Source organism: Diabrotica virgifera, chromosome 2 (assembly GCF_917563875.1).
Source record: "Diabrotica virgifera virgifera chromosome 2, PGI_DIABVI_V3a".
Taxonomy (NCBI): Eukaryota; Metazoa; Arthropoda; class Insecta; order Coleoptera; family Chrysomelidae; genus Diabrotica; species Diabrotica virgifera.
The window spans coordinates 216,372,810-216,392,425 of NC_065444.1; the positions used below are offsets into that span (position 1 = coordinate 216,372,810).

Here is a 19,616-nt window from a genome sequence, read left to right on the forward strand (position 1 = left end):
AAACCACATGAAAGAAGAAAAGTCATGTTTTCAAAGTATTTTAAAAAAATTATTAAAAAGTTATTTTTATCATTCCGAAAACATTTTACTAAAGTAGGGTCATTTTTAGTTCATAAACAATTTGAATAACTTTGGTAATATTGACTGTAGGTTAAAACTACTTTATGATTTGAAAAGCTGGTATTTTTATACCAATTTTCAAAAAAACACTTTTTTCCTAGGTTAATTACAGTCAAAGTTAACCACTTTTTTTATTTAATTGACAGCTACTTTGTTTATAGTTGAAGGTATATAGTTTATGTGTAAAAGTTTGAGTAAACTTTAAACTTCAACAGAGTTGATAATAAAGCTTTAAAAATAACGTTCTAACGAAATCGATTTGTGGTCGGTTTAAATGAATTATTAAAATCCGTGCACTCAAAAAATAAAACTGATTCTTCAAACATATGCTGCGATTAATATCTCCAGAGCTTGTTGATGGATTTTGATCATATTTTTTTTAAATTGTATGTACTTGTAGTCTTGTAGAGTACGTTATGTACCTAAATCCCCACCTAACATTTCAAACTGTTAGTGGGAGTTCCCCTTATCACTCAGGGATATGAAAAATAGATTACGACCGATTCTAAGACCTACCGAATATACATATATAATTTCATAAAAATCGGTCAAGCAGTCTCGGAGGAGTATGACAACTAACACTGTGACAGGAGAATTTTATAGATGTAAATATATAGATGGGTATTAACAAACAGAGGTTGGTGATGGAAAAGTGTAAATTAAGGGTTGTATGTTTTTTTTAATCCTACATCATATAAAATTAAGATAGACAATTTTGTCTAAAAAAATAAAACAATGTCAGGTGGGCAACCCCCTTTATAACTTATGGGTATAAAAAATAGATTAAAACCTATTCTCAGTCCCATAGAATATACTTGTAAAATTTCATAAAAATCGGCCAAGCCGTTTCGGAGTAGTATGGTAACTAACACTGTTACAGGAGAATTTTATGTATATTGAAGTAACTGTGAATTAAATAATAAAAGTGGCTAACTTTGATCGTAATTAACCTAGGCGAAAAGTTTTTTTTTTAATTTGTGCAAAAATACCAGCTTTTGAAATTCCAAGGTAAATTTACTCTACAGTAGTAGAGAATAATAAAAACGCTATTCAAATTGTTTACACGCCAAAAATGACTCTACTTTAGTAAAATGTTTTCGTAGTGACAAAAATTACTTTTTAATGATTTTCTTCAATAATTTGAAAATAAGACTGTTGTTCTTTCATCTGGTTTTCACAGAATTTCTATATAATTATTATTTTCTGAACAATAACATTACAAAAAAAAGCTCTTTGGGATAAACAAATTGAATAAAATTTAAACTAATTAACCAACCGTCTTAAAATTTCTTGTGCAATATATGGACTCTTTGACTCAACTTTTTGTGAAATATAAAAGTCGTAAGGCCACTTTCGCGAAAGTTATAGTAATTTTTTTATTTTCGAAATTTTAGTTTTATTTTGCAATTTTCGAAGCAACAAATGATCGGACCAAAATTAAAAAACTGCCGTTTTAAACATTGGCTCATCTACTAAAAGAAGATTACTATAAATAAGATATTTAATTATCCTATTTTTACCTGTAGCGATTTAAACGAAAATACTGCCATTTTTGACCCTTATTTGTTAATAACTAAAATTCTCGTTCGAACTGTGACGGGCATTTTTGTGTGTATAATATATTAGGTATATAGTACCCAAAAAACCCATTTGCAACCTGGTTGCTCAAGTGTCCCGACAAAAACCTTATTTCTCTGGACTTACCACTTACACTTAATCCACTATTCCATAATTAGGCACCAACGACTGTCCATATTTGGATTTGTACAAACTAGTACTAGTTCAAACTAGTATCAACATTTTTTCAAGTCGTAATGTTTTAATTGCAGAAAGTCATAAAATATCAAAATAAAGGTACTATTGATATACGCAATAGCATAACAAGTCTGTATTCATGCATAATAACCAATAATACTCTTTGAATATATTTACTTTTGAAATTTTCTGCGAGACGATAAAACAAAACGCGCCTGCCAGACACGTATCGTTCGCGCATCTAACCCAGAGGTGTGAATACGATAATAAAGAGAGCGACTGAAATAGATGATGGTCTTGTAGTGCGTTTCCAACTTATATTTTCGGAGAAAACAAGGAATTTCATATTAGGGCACTATTCCATATTTGGTTACTTTCCTCTGCGTTTACTCACGGTTTTTGCTCTAAATAAAAAAAAACCACTTGGATTTACATGAAATTTGGCACACACGTAGCTAACATGTCAAACAAAACAAGTGATATTGTGCCGATATCTACTTTTACCTTGGGGGTGAATTTCACCCCTTTTCGGGGGTGAAAAAAGAAACATTTAAAATAAGTCCGGAAGTGGATAAACTGATTAATTCTAAGCAACTTTTGTTCTATACAGTTTTTTCCTTGCCCGAAAAGTCAATACTTTTCGGGTTATTTGGTTTTTTTGTTAAAAAATGAACATATTCACTCGCAAATAACTCGAAAAATATTGACTTAGTGAAAAAACTATATAGAACAAAAGTTGCTTAGAATTAAACAATTTATCCAATTCCGGACTTATTTTAAAGGTTTCTTTTTTCACCCCTGAAATGGAGTGAAACTCACCTTCATTGTAAAACCACACATCGGCACAATATCACTTGTTTTGTTTGACATGTTAGCTACGTGCATGCCAAATTTCATGTCATTCCAAGTGTTTTTTTTTTATTTAGAGCAAAAACCGTGAGTAAACGTACTATAAACCGTTATTTTTGTAATAATTCATTAATAACAAAGTCGGAACCTGGTTTAAGCTATCACTACTAGTGACAATCGATTTAGCGTATAAAATACTATGAGAAAGACTACAAACTTGCTGTAGATAACGTATTTCGAGCTTTTCAGCGAATAAGCAATTATTTTGTTATCAACAAAATAAGAACACATTTTGAGTAATCGCGACTAGCCGCATGCGATTGAGCGACCAAAAATACACCAGAGAAGATCTTAACACTATCAATATTTATTTACATGGCTTCTAATAATTCCTGAACAACACCTAATTTTACCACAATTTGTTAATAAAATTAAACGCACCAAATTTGGGCTTCCAGACCACTTCCATTGAATTCAGCGACCCAAAAAACCTACAATACCACCGTCAAATCGCGGCAGCTAAAAGTACCCACGGGACCCCCTATGTTGCGGCTAGACTATTAAGTCGAGTGATTTTATAGTACAGTTGAAGATATGAACAGTATTACACCAATATAATTATCCTCCAAATGTAGATTATCAATTTAAAAATAGGTACACACGAAGAAGTAGACAGTATCAAGCGAGATAAAAAGTTAATTTCATGGATAGAAGTTAAAAGCAAACAGAGCCACAGGTTCCCAGAATGAAACAATATGCAAAAATAAAAATATCTGTAAAAAAATGAAGAGCACAATTTACAAAACAGCCACTAGACCAATAATGCCAAAATGACATACGCGGCAGAAACACAACCTGATACAAAGAGGACAAAAAGAATGCTAGAACTACCATGTGTTCGATGGTAACGAACTATGGGATAGAGCTAGAAGTGCAGATATGCGATGGAGATATAAGTACGATCTAGATTCAAGGTGGACAACATTAATAACTGGGTAAAATACAGAATAGTTTAATGGAACGACCACATAAGCCGAATGACCACAAATAGAGTAGTTTGACGGCGAGAGATGGTTCCCCAATAGGAAGACGATCAGTGTGAAGACCACAATAACGATGGAATGACAACTTACTGGAGGCACATTGAAAAAACAGACAGAATCAAAAAAGAAAGGAAGAGACGAAATGATAGCTGCAGAAACCGACCCCCAGGTAAACAGGCCGACAGGAAAGAGAAAAGAGAACTCCAGATATTAAAATACTAAACCAGAAAATGATGGAATACAAATGTTACAAGACCAAAAAGATAAGAATCAATAACTAAACTGATGAGAGAGAAAGCAAAGATATTGAAAACAACGAAGAACTTATTGGATCTAACAAAACTAATAAATCTAAGCAAAAAAGATTTTGTTTACAATCGCTTCCAGATTTCGATTACAGTCAGAAGGAGTCATTGAAATTGAGTGATAATAGCGATAAAAATGTCTATTAGATGCAGAAAGTGGAGAAAGATTAGAACCCAGTAATCCTGAAAATATATTGAGGATTTCTTGGTTGAAAATTTTGAAAAGAAAGAATCTCTATTAGAAAAAAAAAATATATTACGTGGCCAAAGTAATGTTCAAATTACTCACTATCATGTACCTATCATACATTCATACATAAGAAATAGGCCATGGTCTTCTTCTTCTTTAAGTTCCATCTTCTATCGAAGGTTGGAAATCATCATGGCAATGCGGACCCTGTTCACTGCCGCTCTAAGTATTTCTGCACTACTGCATTCGAACCATTCCCGTAAGTTCCTAAGCCAGGATGTTTTTCGTCTTCCCACATTTCGCTTTCCTCGGATTTTGCCTTGCCTAATAAGTTGTAATAATGAGTATTTTTGCCCTCCCATCACATGTCCCAAGTACTCAAGTTTTCGTCTTTTGATAGTTAGTATTATTTCCGGTTTATTTCCTATCCTTCTAGATACTTCCACGTTTGACATTCTTTGAATCCATGATATTCGTAGGATTCTTCTGTAACACCAAATTTCAAAGGCGGCCAACTTATTCAAATGGACCTGTTTCAATGTCCACGCTTCCAAGCCGTAAAGAAGAGTAGAGAACACGTAAGCCCGAAGCAACCTTAGACGTAGTTCTAACCTTATATCCCGACAACAAAGAAACTTTTCCAGTTTAATGAATGATGCACGTGCTATTTATGAATTTCTTTGGTGTGGTCTACATTTGATGTTATCCATGTTCCTAAGTATTTGTAGTTATCCACACTCTCGACATGATCGTCTTACACTTTTGTTTTTTTACATGGTCTTACGGTATTGTTTTTTTTTTTTAATATAGAAGACCAAGTAAGTTTTAATTTTAGAAATGTAGGTTCGCAGTTATCTAAAATTTGATTTAAGCGCATACAACATGCAATAGAAACGTTTTCATTTTTATATTTATTTTTCTATTTTGATTTTTTATGATTGTTTACTAACTATATAGTTGTTATTACAACTGTTAATTTTGTTACGTTTTTTTTTTTGAGAAAACTATTGTTGCACTAAGAATAAAACATAAAGAATATACCCAGATATTACTTGTCTATAAAAGATTACAATTGATAGCTTTTACTATCCTACCTAGAAACTAGGTAAAACAGCTTTTATACCGGTGTTGTATTAATTTTCTCTACAGTAAATCGCCTAGCCTAGAAAATTGTCACCACACGTAAAGTTGCAATGTCCGTTATAGCATGTAAACTTTTCACTTTATAAACAATATACATATTTATATAGTACTAACTTCTTGTTATTTTGAAAACGTCGAATTAACAATATTTTTGTCACCAGTAAAAAATAAATACAGTAGTGATGATAGTGCTGAAAAAATAAGTGGTGAATCTATAGATGATTCAAATAAACAGACAGTGTAAACAGATTCAAATAATTGTATTATAATTGCATTAATTGTTTCTAAACTTATATTTTCAAAAACTTTTAATAGGAAAATTATGAAAACTGGCAATAATTTTTTATTTTGAGTTAAATTTTAGGTACTAAAATAAAAAATATAGTATGAAACTTCACAGTCTACAGTACCGCCTACTATACCACTCTTTTTTATAAGTACTCACCAGGAATAGCGTTGATTCCACAGTCAATAACAACTGCTCCTGGTTTCACCCAACTTCCTTTGACTAGCTCTGGTTGACCTATTCCTACGACTAGAATGTCAGCTTGTCTGCACTAAAAATAATGAATTTATTTATATTAGAATTATTCTACTTACACAAAATTAGCACTAAAATTTATAAAATTTGTAATATTATTTAGTGATGAATTAAAAATCTCTTTGTTAATACAGACAAATTTTCTTTATCTTTATTTTTAAGGCAGGAACAATGTGAACAATAACATAATTATAGCCATATGCTATTTTAACCATTACAAACATTTCAATAATAAGAAAAGTAAAAAAATAAAAAATCACCAGAAGAGGAGAGAATATCGAATGAACTCAAAGTTTGGAGGACAAGACGTGATCAATCACCTATTAAAAATAATCCAAACAATAAAAGAACTAAATAGAATACTACAAGAATAGAAATCAAGCATCCTAATACCTCTCTTCAAAAAGTGAGAAAAATCGGACTCATGAATTACAGAGGAATTAATTTATTAAACGTAACATTAAAATTAACAACTACAGTCATAAAAACAAACAGAAATAAAAAAAACAATGTTTTAGGTCGAGAAGATCATGCACCGACGCTATACAGGGTGTCCACAAACTCTACCGACAAACGAAGAGAGGACGTTCCTCAGATAATTTTAAGACAATTTAACCCAATTCACCTAGTCCGAAAATGCTTCCTAATGGAGCTAGAGCTCTTTGAAGATGGTGTCTTGTAATTAGTTTTTCTTAAATGCCTCCAGAACGGTTCTATAACGAAAATTGGTACACATATTTGTCTTCCAGCTGTAAATCGATTCCATTCATTGCGAATTTCTAATACCGGTCATAGGCGTCCGTTTTGGGTAGGGCTATAGTTATTTTATCGCATAACTTTTATGTCTTTAACTTTTAAGCATCTTTGACTCTAGATTATTAAATTATGAGGTATTCTAGTAGGTACTAAAAGAAACTCCTGCTTTAAATCGGTAAACCACACCGTTTTCTAGAAAAGTCGATTTGAATATTTTTCGTTTTTTGAATTTGAAAAAAAATTAAAAAAAAACGGTGTATTTCATCAACTTAAAGCAAGTGTAACTTTTAGTACTACAATACCTCATAATTTAATAATCTAGTTCTAATAATCTAATCTAATATCCGTTGACCTACCCAAAACGGACGTATATGACCGGTACTAAAAATTCGCAATTAAAGAAATCGAATTATCTCTGGAATATAAATACACGTACCAGTTTTCGTTTTGCTCAATAGTTTTTTTTTATTTTATTTTTTTTTCAAATTCACAAAACGAAAAATTTTCAAATCGATTTTTCTAGAAAACGGTATATCCTATCGACTTAAAGCAAGAGTAGCTTTTAGTACTAGAATACCTTACAGATTAATAATCCAGAGTCAAAAATGCTTAAAAATTATATAAAAAAAAGTTATGCTATAAAATAACCGTTGCCATACCCAAAACGGACGCCTATGACCGGTACTAGAAATTCGCAATGGATGGAATCGATTTACATCTGAAAGACAAATATGTGTACCAATTTTCGTTTTTCTAACTAGAACCGTTCTGGAGGTATTTAAGAAAAACTAATTATAAGACGCCATCTTCAAAGAGCTCTAGCTCCCTTGGGAAGCATTTTCGGACTAAGTGAAATGGGTTAAATTGTCTTAAAATTGTCTTACAAATCTCCTGTGTTCGTTTGTCGGTAGAGTTTCTGGACAACCTGTAATTATAATGAGGTAAGTCCAAGAAAAATCATTACAATACAACAAATCGTCATATTTATGTTTCGTGCACCTTAAGAAGGCATTTGACAACGTAAAATTCAAAGAAGTTATCCATTTACTGTACGCATGAGAGCTACCTTTAGGAATAATTAAAACCATCGAAAATATCTACCACAACAACACAATAGAAGTAAAAGTAGATGAAAAACTAACTGATCCAATTGGACCTGGCAGTGGTATTAGACAGGGGATTCCCTGAATCCTCTATTATTCAACCTGATCATGGATGAAATAATAAAAAAAGTAAGACATAAAAAAGGATACCACACGGGAGAAAAACACCTTCCAATAATCTGTTTTGCAGACGAGGCAATACTAACCTCTCAAAGTAAAGATTATTTCCAACGTGTGCTGCACAAATTTAATACAACCGCTAAAAAATTTAACACGTTAATTTCACCAGAAATGAAAAAATGCATGGTTACAACAGCAAATCTAAGATGTAAATTAAAGCTCAAGGGCCATCACCATAGCTTGCTACGGAAAGCTCGAACAGAAGTGGAAGATCAAATGAATAGAGAAAACAAAGCCGCAGGTTGCCTGGGTGAAACAATATGGAGAAATAAAAATATTAGGAAAGAAATAAAAGGAGAATGTACAAAAAAGTCATTAGACCCATAATGACATACCTACACGACCTGAAACAGAAAGAACAAAAAGAATGCTGGAAAGAGCAGAGATGAAACCTTTCGAAAAATCGATGGTAAGACACTATGGGACAGAGCTAGAAGTACAGATATACGACGGAGATGCAAGGTGGAGAACATTAATAACTGGGTAAGAAACAGAAGAGTAGAATAGAATGACAACATTAGTAATAAAGACGGCGAGAGACGGTTTCCCAATAGCAGATTAGAAGACCAGGAAAACGATGGAACGACAACTTACTGGAATCCCATTGAAAAAACAGTCATGTCTACATAAAAAGAAGCAGAAGTAAAATATATTTTAATGCAATATAAAAAACAACCTTAATTAAAAAATTATAATACAACAACATACCACTGCTGGTAAATCTCTGGTTTTCGAATGGCACACAGTGACGGTGGCGTGATTCCACTTGAGTAATTCAGCTGATGGGGTTCCAAGAATTTTACTTCTTCCTAGAACAACAGCATTAGCTCCTGCAATAGGTAGGCCACTTCTCTTAATCAGTTCAATTACACCGTTAGGCGTACATGGGAGGAAAGAAGTCAGTTCTCCAATTGCTGTTCTTCCTTCATTGATGGTGTTTAAACTAAAACAGTTATTCGTTAAAAAAATAATCTAGAATTATTAATTATAGCTATCTTATATACGGTAACAGCAGAAAATCCCCTTCCTCCACACCCACTTGTATCTTTTGAACGGTAATATTTATACCTAATAGTGAAAGGGTACTCCGTTAGGAGGGGTTCACTCCTCACCCCTGTGAGGAGAAGTGTACCTGCAGAACCTCAAAATTCATTTTAATTTATTTAGTTTACGAAAAAAGCTTATAACTTTTTTTGGAGATAGCTGCAGGTCTAATTTTTGTTTATTTTTTGTAGATATTTAATCAAAAACTATATTTCTAATTAAAAAAAGTCCACGTTTTTGGGGGGTTTAAACGTGTTTCTCCCATTTTAAATGTCATAAAGAACTCAGTTAGTTCAAATTATATACTATAACCTATAATAAAACCTGATTTGATCTATTTTTAAGTCTATAAAAAGGGGATATCCCCAAAAACCTACTATATCCCTAAAAAGAATCAATTTTTAGGGTTTTTAAAGGTGGCAATTAAAAAAAATAGAAATATAGTTTTTCATAAAATACACAAAACAAAAAAATAAACGAGCAGCCATCTCCAAAAAAATATATAGTTATACGCTTTTTCCAAAAAATAAAAATAAAAAGAATAGATATGTTTTGTAAAAGCATCAACTGTTCATGTGAACCCATCTAAAAAAAATTAATAAAAACGAAAAGATACCATTTTTGGTGGAGGGGGAGGAGGGGGTAGGAAGGTTAAAATTACGCTGTGTCGTATTTTTAATCACAAAGAAAACGTAAAAAATGCATTTGATTTATTTTAAAGTCTATAAAATGGAGACATCCCAAAAACCACATAAAAACATTTTTTCGGATATTTAAAGGCGGCGCACATTTATAGAAAAATCTGAAAACAGGTTAGTCCATGTGGTGAGACCGCTCCCGTCTGAAAAAATTTCTGATTCGGTTTCTTTGTGGATTCCTATTCAAAAATGTCCCCTTTAAACAAATCTGAAGGGTGCCGGCCGGAATTTTTGGGCAGAAATTGTTTAAACAATTTTTTTAAACAAATACAAAAGATTACCATTTTTTGCTCTGGAACATATATATTTTTAGGTTTTTTGGGTCATTTTAAACAAGAAAGGTATCTTTTAATTTTTCTTAAAAATTGACAGTTTTCGAGTTATATGCGATTTAAAATCTGAAAAATGCGAAAATACGCATTTTCGAGGCCTAAAAACTCATATTTACATTAGTATTTTTGAGGTTGCCAGATACTTAAATTGAAGAATAAACATTTAGCTTCAAGATTCTGAAGAGTGGTTGCGTCTAACCTTAATTTATACCGTTGTTTTTTAATTGGTAAATATGCGTGTTTATCCGATTTTTTTGCCGGTGCGGCGAGCTCTTTTTCAAAAATATCCTATTTTCCACCGAAAAATATTTTTTGTAGATTCTTTGGAATATTCTAAATAAAATAAGTTTCTTGGCATTTTTTTCAAAAATTAATAGTTTTAAAGTTATAAGCGATTTAAAATCCGAAAAATGCCAAAAAACGCATTTTTGGATTTTAAATCGCTTATAACTTTAAAATTGTTAACTTTTGAGAAAAATGTCAAGAAACTATTTTATTTAGAATATTTCAAAGAAACTAGAAAAAATATTTTTTGGAAGAAAATAGGAGAATTTTGAAATGGAGCTCGCCGCACCCGCAAAAAATCGGATAAACACGCATATGTTGTGAAAATAGCAATTCCGCCAGTGGCGTAGAATTTGGAAAGGGTAGACCATTCACTGTCCCTCTCGTACGCCTCTGGTAGTAGCCAGAAACGTTTGTTTATCATAATTTAGTAGGGTGTACGGTAACTACACTTTTTGAGAAGTATGACAAGGATATGTCAAACATTTTTAAAGTACGGGTCATAGAGGTAAATATTAACATAGAATGAGCCTACACTCCGCACTGCCTGACGACAAGATCTATTTCACTGGTTTGCGGTATCTCTTTCTAGCACATTGTATCTGCTCTGCATTGTATCTTTGTATCTCAAACTAAAATGACATTAAGTGTGAGTATACGCTGTGAGCTCGTACGTAGAGGGGATATTTACAAATTCGCGAGCGCCAGTAGTGGCAAGTCTGTAAACGTTTACCGGAAATTTGACATAAATGTCAAAGTGATTAATTTAAAATTAAAATTAAAAACATTAATTATAAAAAATATTAGTTGGCCAAAGCTGTGGTATATATTTTTACCTTAAATATACTTACGTTTTAAATGCTGAATTTAAGCTTTTTTAATGTTCCGTAATATGTAATTATAAATTATTCTGCGCCATCTACACGATAATTGTGAAAGTATCCGAAGTAAGAAATTCATATTTTATCAATAGAACGTCAAAATGATTAGCAAAATCTTAAAAAAATCGATTACAATTTAATTACATTTTTGCGTTGTAAATATTAAGCGATAACAATTAAATATTAAATTTAAAAATTACCAGTGAAAGTTGAATTAGTAATCCGCCAGGAGCGACACAAGCGAAGCTCAGAGCGTATAGGCACGGAAGGGGAGGATTACTGACGCAACTTTACTATGCGTTAGAGTGAAACAGCACTGAGCCAAATAAAAAAGATGGTGTCGTCACTTCACTCTGAATGACACTCTGTCTATGGTAATATATAAGTCTACGGTACGGGTATGGGGTAGAAATAGTTATTAAATTTTTAAATAAAACACCCTGTAACTCAGTAAAGAGCCACATTTTATTTAAGTGATTAGGGTTAAATCTTATTATTTTGAAGTCTAGAATCTACAATTCAGAGATTGGACATTCTTAATTAATAACCCTGTAGGTCAGTACAGACGTTTGGCTATCAATAAAATTATCACCCAGTTCTAATAAATCGTCAAATAAGAATAGATATTTAATTACGGGACAATTATTTTTCCAAAATAATGTAGAAATCATTTACAACTGGAATACCTACTGAAAGTAAATATTTAAAAGACTTTTTAATTATTTGTGTGATTTATATATAAGTTATAAAATTTATCTTACCCGTCGACATCCTTGTCGGGCGATACTGTATCAGTAACTAAATTGGAATTAATTTTATTGTCAGATTCTAATGGCATCTGCACGATGATACCGTGAATATTTGGATCATTGTTTAACTCTTCTATTTTGTTTAATACCTAAAATAATGACCTAGTTACTTTAATCTACTTTAAAATGTATTGATTTTCTTTCTTTCAAATTATAAAAACGTTTTTATAATTTTACATTTTTTTTATTTCACAAGACGGCAGAAAGGCATATAAATAAAAGAGAAAATAAACTTAAAATATCGAATCAGATATAGCGAAAAGCTCGAAAAAATATTCTAATGAAATAGTTTGGCATTTTCACAGAATAAGTTTCAAGAAACCTATAAAGAAAGTGAAAAAAAAACAAGAAACAAAGGTGACATGATGCCACCTTGCGACTTTACCCTGAGCTTGGATACCACCCCCATCTCGTGGGTGAAAATTATTTTATTAAAAATAAATCCACAAATCGATTGAAGGACAAATTATAAGCAAAATTTGTTATATAAAGTTATTAAATTAAATTAATACTTTTTGAATTATTAAAGATCAAAGATTTTAATTTTTCGTGAAAAAATGCATGCTTTAAAGCGGCTTTTCGCAAATCACTTAAAAAGTGCAAGTTTTCATAAAAAAGTTATCATTACCAAAATTAAAGCTTTGAAAAACCTTTTATTGTTTATTCAAAGTGAGTTATAATAGTTAATTAAATGTATTTTTTTTTTTGGAGAGAACTCAAATCTAATTATTCAAGCCTAATTAACAGGAAAACGATGCATTTTATAAAATATACTTAATATATATTTGTCAAAGTACTCAAAAATACTTATTAAATGAGTACCGAAAGAAGTTGATATAATCCAAATTAAGCAATTCCTTAAACCTTTTGACCGATTTAGAATGAATATTTTTAAAAATACATATATACCTATATGATTTAAAAAAATCAAAATTTTTTAAATTTCCGTAAATTATTTGCTTTTGATAGTAACTCCAACAATACCCGATACACATAAAAAATGATAGATAACGAAATTTGAGTTTTTTTTATTAGCAAAGATTTTACTTGTCTTTTGATTTCTGTATGAATCAAAATATCCAAGATAGAAACGTTTAAGCCTTAATTATACTACGAGAACAATGTAACTGGAGCTCTTTAACCTATTATCGTAAAAAATAAAGTATTTGAAAGATTAAATGTAATGCAGTTTTATAGCTCTTGAAATTACCTTTCAAATAGTTGGATGTGCATGATATCATAAAAATTAACAGAGTTATTCCAAAAAAAAACCAATATCATTTTTTTGGAAAAATTTTTGGAGTATAAATTTTGATCATATTAACTTCTTCTGTTATTTGATAATTTGCGGAATATGAAAGCTCATAAATAGCTCATAAATCAGGGCTATTTGTTTTTTAATTTTTGCAAGTGGGGGGCAGCTCAACACGGGTTTCCTCCCGTTTTTCTGGGTTTGACGATCACCCACTCTAACACTGGCTATTGCGTTTGTTGGTATATGTGTTTAACTATATTTTAATAGCGATAGTCAATACGGCATTCTGTCAAAGCTTCCAACATTTTTTATTGATTTATGATGTCAAAGGCCGTTTAATAGTCCACAAATATTAAAGCTAGTGGTTTATTATAGTTAGTACATTTTTCTATAAGATTTTTTTATTACCAGTAGGTGATCGTTTGTTCCGTAGGTTTTTCTAAGGCCCGCTTGTTCTATGGGCTGATAAAATTGCAAATAGCATTCTCCCAGCAATGATAATTTACAATTAACTATAAATAATCTAAAAGCTAACAATACTTACTTCTAATTCTGTTATGCTTCTTGGCAATTTGATATGTTGAGCCTTGATTCCTATATTTGAAGCAGACTGTATTTTCATGCGAATATATACATTTGAGTCTTCTCTATCTCCTACTTGAACAATAGCTAAGCCTGGTTGAAAATTTGGTAACCTTGTTTTAATTTCGTTTACAACATTTTTCAGTTGTTCGTTAATTTCCCTAAAAAATAAAATCAAAATAATTTACTATCAAATTCAAAATTCAAAAACAAACTTTAAACTAAAAGATCACCATGGAGATTAACAAAGCGATACTATGAAATTGATTTTAATTTGTAAGATAAAACAGAAGTAATTACAATAAAAATAAAACAGATACGAATGATGAAAATGAAGTATGTAGTGATATATCAACAAAAACTAAATTAAACAAACCTGAGAACAGTAATAAATAATAGACATCGAAGACTATTTCAACGATGAACTTGAGAGTATAGGAAATCTATTCCAGGTACAAAATAGACGATTCATCAACAACGCAGAAATTTCAAGGAAAGTGAAGATAACAATATATGAAACAATACATATACAGGGTGTCCAGAAACTCTACCGACAAACGAAGACAGGAGATTCCTCAGATAATTTTAAGACAATTTAACCCAATTCACCTAGTCCGAAAATGCTTCTTAAGGGAACTAGAGCTCTTTGAAGATGGCGTCATGAAATTAGTTTTTCTTAAATACCTCCAGAAGGCTTCTATTTAGAAAAACGAAAATTGGTATGCCTATTTACTTTTTAGAGATGGATCGATTCCATCCATTGCAAATTTCTAGTACCGGTCATAGGCGTCTGTTTTGGGTACAGCAACGGGTATTTTATCGCATAACTTTTTTGACCTTAACTTTTATGCATTTTTGACACCGGATTATTAAATTGTGAGGTATTCTAGTACTAAAAGGTACTCTTGCTTTAAGTCGGTAGGACACACCGTTTTCTAGAAAAATCGATTTGAAAGTTTTTCGTTTTTGTGTGTGTGCGTGTGTGAAAAAATGGCTTGGATGCGAGTCCGTTAGCCACAGATTTTTATTTTATTTTTACCTCAATTTATTAGTTTTGTTATATTTATACGTATTTCACTTAAATGATTATATTTGTTTCTTTCAAGTAGTTTATGAGTAATTTAAATATTTCCATTTTATGACAACTTAGTAGATATTCTATACTAATTGGAAAATGAACTTGTGTTTGTCGTAAATTGTAATATAATTGATTTATATATCTCTCGTTAATTTTGCATTCCAAGAAAATATGGTTTAAATCTCTAATCGAAACATTATCACAAAAACATACTGAATTAAACATAATGAATTAATTATTCCTAATTTGTGCAGATGTGCCTCATGTTTTTCGTTTTTGGAATTTGAAAAAAAAATTGAAAGAACTTTTCAACAAAAAACGAAGTATTTTACCAACATAAAGTAAGAGTAACTTTTAGTACTCGAATACCTCATAATTTAATAATCTAGTGTCAAAAATGCTCGAAAATTCAAGACAAAAATTTATGCTATAATATAAAATAACTGTTGACCTACCCAAAACGGACGCCTATGACCAGTACTAGAAATTCGCAATTAATGAAATCGATTTATCTCTGGAATATAAATAAATGTACCAGTTTTCGTCTTTCTAAACAGATTTTTTTTTGAATTTTTTTTTTAATTCAGAAAGCGAAAAATTTTTAAATCGATTTTTCTAGAAAACGGTGTGTCCTACCGATTTAAAACAAGAGTACCTTTTAGTACTGGAATACTTCACAATTTAATAATCCAGTGTCAGAAATGCATAAAAGTTAAAGATAAAAAAGTTATGTGATAAAATAACCGTTGCCCTACCCAAAACGGACGCCTATGATCGGTACTAGAAATTTGCAATGGATAGATTAGATTTATATTTTGAAGATAAATACGCGTACCAAATTTTGCTTTTCTGAATAGAAGAGTTCTGGAGGTATTTAAGAAAAACTAATTACAAGACGCCATTTTCAAAGAGCTCTAGCTCCCTTAGGAAGCATTTTCGGACTAAGTGAATTGGGTTAAATTATCTTAAAATTATCTGAAGACTCTCCTGTCTTCGTTTGTCGGTAGAGTTTCTGGACACCCTGTATAGGCCAACATTAACATACGGAGCAGAAAACGGGATTTTAAACTGAAGACACCAAAGTACTATACAAGCGGCAGAGATGAAATATCCAGGAACAAGCGATAAGGGCAAGAAGGCCTACCTACTCAAAAATAAAAAAAAAATAACAAATATTAGACTTAAATCAAACCGGTAAAATTAGCATGGTTAGGTCATTTAACACTACTAGGCAGTATGACAGTCAAGTAAAAAGAGCGTGGAAAGCTAAACCAGTAGCGAAAACAGAAGAGGTCAACCAATAAAAGAGTGGAAGAGCGACATAGAGATGTTACAAAATAACGGCAAATCTTGATAAGAAGTAACACAAATGGCGAAGAGCAAGAACGAGAGAAGAGAAAGAGTAGAAGAGGATTCATTATGTATGTATGTTTAATAATTAAATCCTAATCTTTTAAATAAACACACTGAAAAAGATTTTTCCTTTGACACACCTACAATAATGTACTTATTTCAACTGCTATGTAGGTATTTGTCTAACGTGCTATTTTTGTATCGTTTAATGTTTGCTAAAATAAATGATCGGCAATTTTAAATAGTGATTACAGTATTTTTAGTGAATTATCAGAAACTAAATAATTTCAAAATTATTTTTACTAAATCAATTGACGTGTATATCTTGAAATTTTTCTTATTTATTGTGCAAACACAAACATGATATCAATAGCGGGAGAAAAAAATATATGTATTTTTCTATTCGTATACAGAGTTGGGATAAAGTATGGAACCAAGCAAATATCTTTGAAACGAAAAGAACAATATTTAGGAAACTTTGCATGGAAGTACAGTGACGCAAAGAGCATCTGTTGCCATATTTTTTGTTAATATTCCACTTCCGGTTTCACCGGAAATGCCCTTAACTTATTAACTTTAAATGGGACACCCTGTATATTTTTGCAGATTTTAAAAGAAATTGTTATTTTTAATTCATACATACCAAGTTTGGAAGAAAAAACTATTAAAACAAGAAATAAATCTCTTTACAGTTAAAAAATAGGTTAATTTATTTACGTTAGACCAATGATATTAAAAATAAGAAAAATAATTTCAAATGTTGAAAATGTTTGCTGTTCGCCTCCTAACAAGGTCACTCCTAAGGCCTATAAATAAATTCGTGAGTCACTTTTTGCAAGATTTCTCCACGTATTAGTTCACATTCATCAATTATTCTTTGTCTCAAATCCTACAAGCATGTTGATCGCCTAACGTAAACACGTGATTTTAGATAATCCCAAAAAAAAATCTAACGGGTTAGGTCCGGAGAACAAGCGGGCCAATCTATGAATCCTCTACGTCCAATCCATCGATTTGGAAAATTCACTTCCAAAAAATGAAAATTCACCATAACCGATTATCATTAATATTTTAATACGATCTTTTTCACGTAAATGAACCATTTTTAATAAAACTTATTTCTTTCAATTAGTTCAGTAACAGTTTTACCTACTATAATAAATTCAAATAAGTCATGCAGTGCATGTAAACAACAATTTTAGTTTACAGTATAGATTGTACTCGTTTATTTCCTACTACGTTGTATTAATACAAAAATTTATCTACGGACACTTTTTAACAAATTTTTTCTACCAAATTTGGTATGTATGAATTAAAAATAACAAGTTCCTTTAAAATCCGCAAAAATATACAGGGTGTCCCATTTAAATTAAATAAGTTAAGGGTATTTCCGGTGAAATCCGAAGTGGAGTAGTAACAAAAAATATGGCAACAGATGCCTTTTGCGTCACTGTACTTGCATACGAAGTTTCATAAATATTTTTCTTTTCGTTTCAAAGATATTTGCTTGGTTCCATACTTTATCCCAACCCAGTATATTAATTAATCGCACGTCATTTTTAAGTAGTGACGAACAGAATCAAATTCTTTCAAGAATCGAGAACTCAGTAATCGGGAATTTCTAAGAATCGAGCATTTTCTCGAGAACCGTAAATTTCGAGAACTTTCAGGAATCGAATACCAGTCTTCGTATTTGAGAACCTAATGACTCCTGAGTATTTTCAAGTAAGATTTTTTACGGCTTATAATTTTAATGAACATCAAAATATAGTTGTTAAAAACACTTTCTCAATCAAGCTAGCTGTTTTGTATATACTAGCCACTTAAATGCAATAGAATATTATTACCATCGGGTTTCAAATTGGAACAATAAGTTCAATTAAATATTTACATAGTGCAACTTTTCGTGCAACTAGAGGCAGAAGAAGGATGCAAATGAATAAAACAAAGGAAAAAAGAGTATCCAGTTAATTAAGCATCTCAATTTACTCTTCTTTATTGAATGGAATTATTTCCCCTTCACATTATACAGTATGATACAAATGAAAGGAATAAATTCGTTATTTCGTAACCCGGTAACTTTAGGGAAAAATCCCGAAACAGGTCGATTTTGACTTTTAATTGTTATTTTTTGGCATATATATCATACTAGTGACTTCCTCCACCTGAGTGTGATGACGTAATCGATGATTTTTTTTAAATGAGAATAGGGGTCGTGTGCTAGCTTATTTGAAAGGTTATTTAATTATCTATTCAATAATATACATTAACATAATTATGTATAAAGGGTGGCAAAAAAAGAATGGCCAAAAATAGATCCGTCCATCTGTCTTTTGTAGATCTTAAGCAGGCCTATGTCTCGATACCTAGAACCAAGCTATGGGAATCAATGGAAAGCATCGAAATTCCACGAATATTCGTAAAAGCAATAAAGGCATTCTAAAAGAATAACTAAGTAGCTATCAAAACGGCCAATAAAATATGCAGTACATTTAAGACGACAAAGGAACTGCTACAGGGCTGCTCGACATCCCCTGCCCTGTTCAAAATATTCTTGGAAAAAACGCTGAAACCATGGAAAAGAAAGTGCGAAGGAATTGGTATACCAGTAAGAAACGAATACATAATATATACCCTAAGATTTGCTAACGACCAAAAATTGCACAAGACGAAGATGGTCTCAGTTTTACGAGGAGAAAATTTTAACAGGTATGTACTATTGTGTGTCAATTTGGCAATCAAAGATAGAATAAAAATTTAATTTTTTTAATATAACACGGGCACATAAATTTGATACACCCTGTATATTGATTTGTAAATATTTATTAGAAGTTAGCTTTCACGCAAGGCGGTTTCTCCTTAATGAGTTTTTCCATGAAGAATTAAAGACATTTGTAAATAAGTGAAATTAACATTTATTTAGGATTATAATTTTAAAAAGATTGTTTTGTTATTACGAGAAAGGTAAAACCACAGGTAACTGTAATTATTAGTTTTTAGAAAAATTAATGGTAGAAAGATTTGGAATTTTAAATCTGTATAAGGACAAGAATATTTAGATAATTTCCGAAAAGTGATTAAGTTGAGACAGTTTTGGAAAAGAAAGATCATTGTGTTACCGGCATCCGAAAAGAGCAGTCAAAAGTTTTCGTGAGTAGTTCAGAAGCAAGTACTAGTGGTGGTTTTGATAGTGAGAGTAGCTGAAAAGTGGAACGAGAGACAAATCAAATCGAGAAGAAATACCTCTTTGATTCTGTAAATTCCAAGAGAGAAAGTTACAAGAATTATCGTTATTAAAATTATTTGTGACACCA

The 19,616-nt window shown here is 31.2% G+C and overlaps 1 protein-coding gene across 1 annotated transcript in view; it reads right to left on the reverse strand.

Annotated features, from left to right (window-relative positions):
• LOC114327777 (C-1-tetrahydrofolate synthase, cytoplasmic) overlaps positions 1-19,616 on the reverse strand; it is a 187,478-nt gene that overhangs the window by 61,099 nt on the left and 106,763 nt on the right. The window contains exons 3-6 of the mRNA XM_050643088.1: positions 13,834-14,032; positions 11,987-12,123; positions 8,694-8,928; positions 5,851-5,962 (exon numbers count right to left, since the gene is read on the reverse strand). Of these exons, the coding sequence (XP_050499045.1) occupies positions 5,851-5,962; positions 8,694-8,928; positions 11,987-12,123; positions 13,834-14,032 (683 nt within the window). The remainder of the gene's footprint in view (positions 1-5,850; positions 5,963-8,693; positions 8,929-11,986; positions 12,124-13,833; positions 14,033-19,616) is intronic.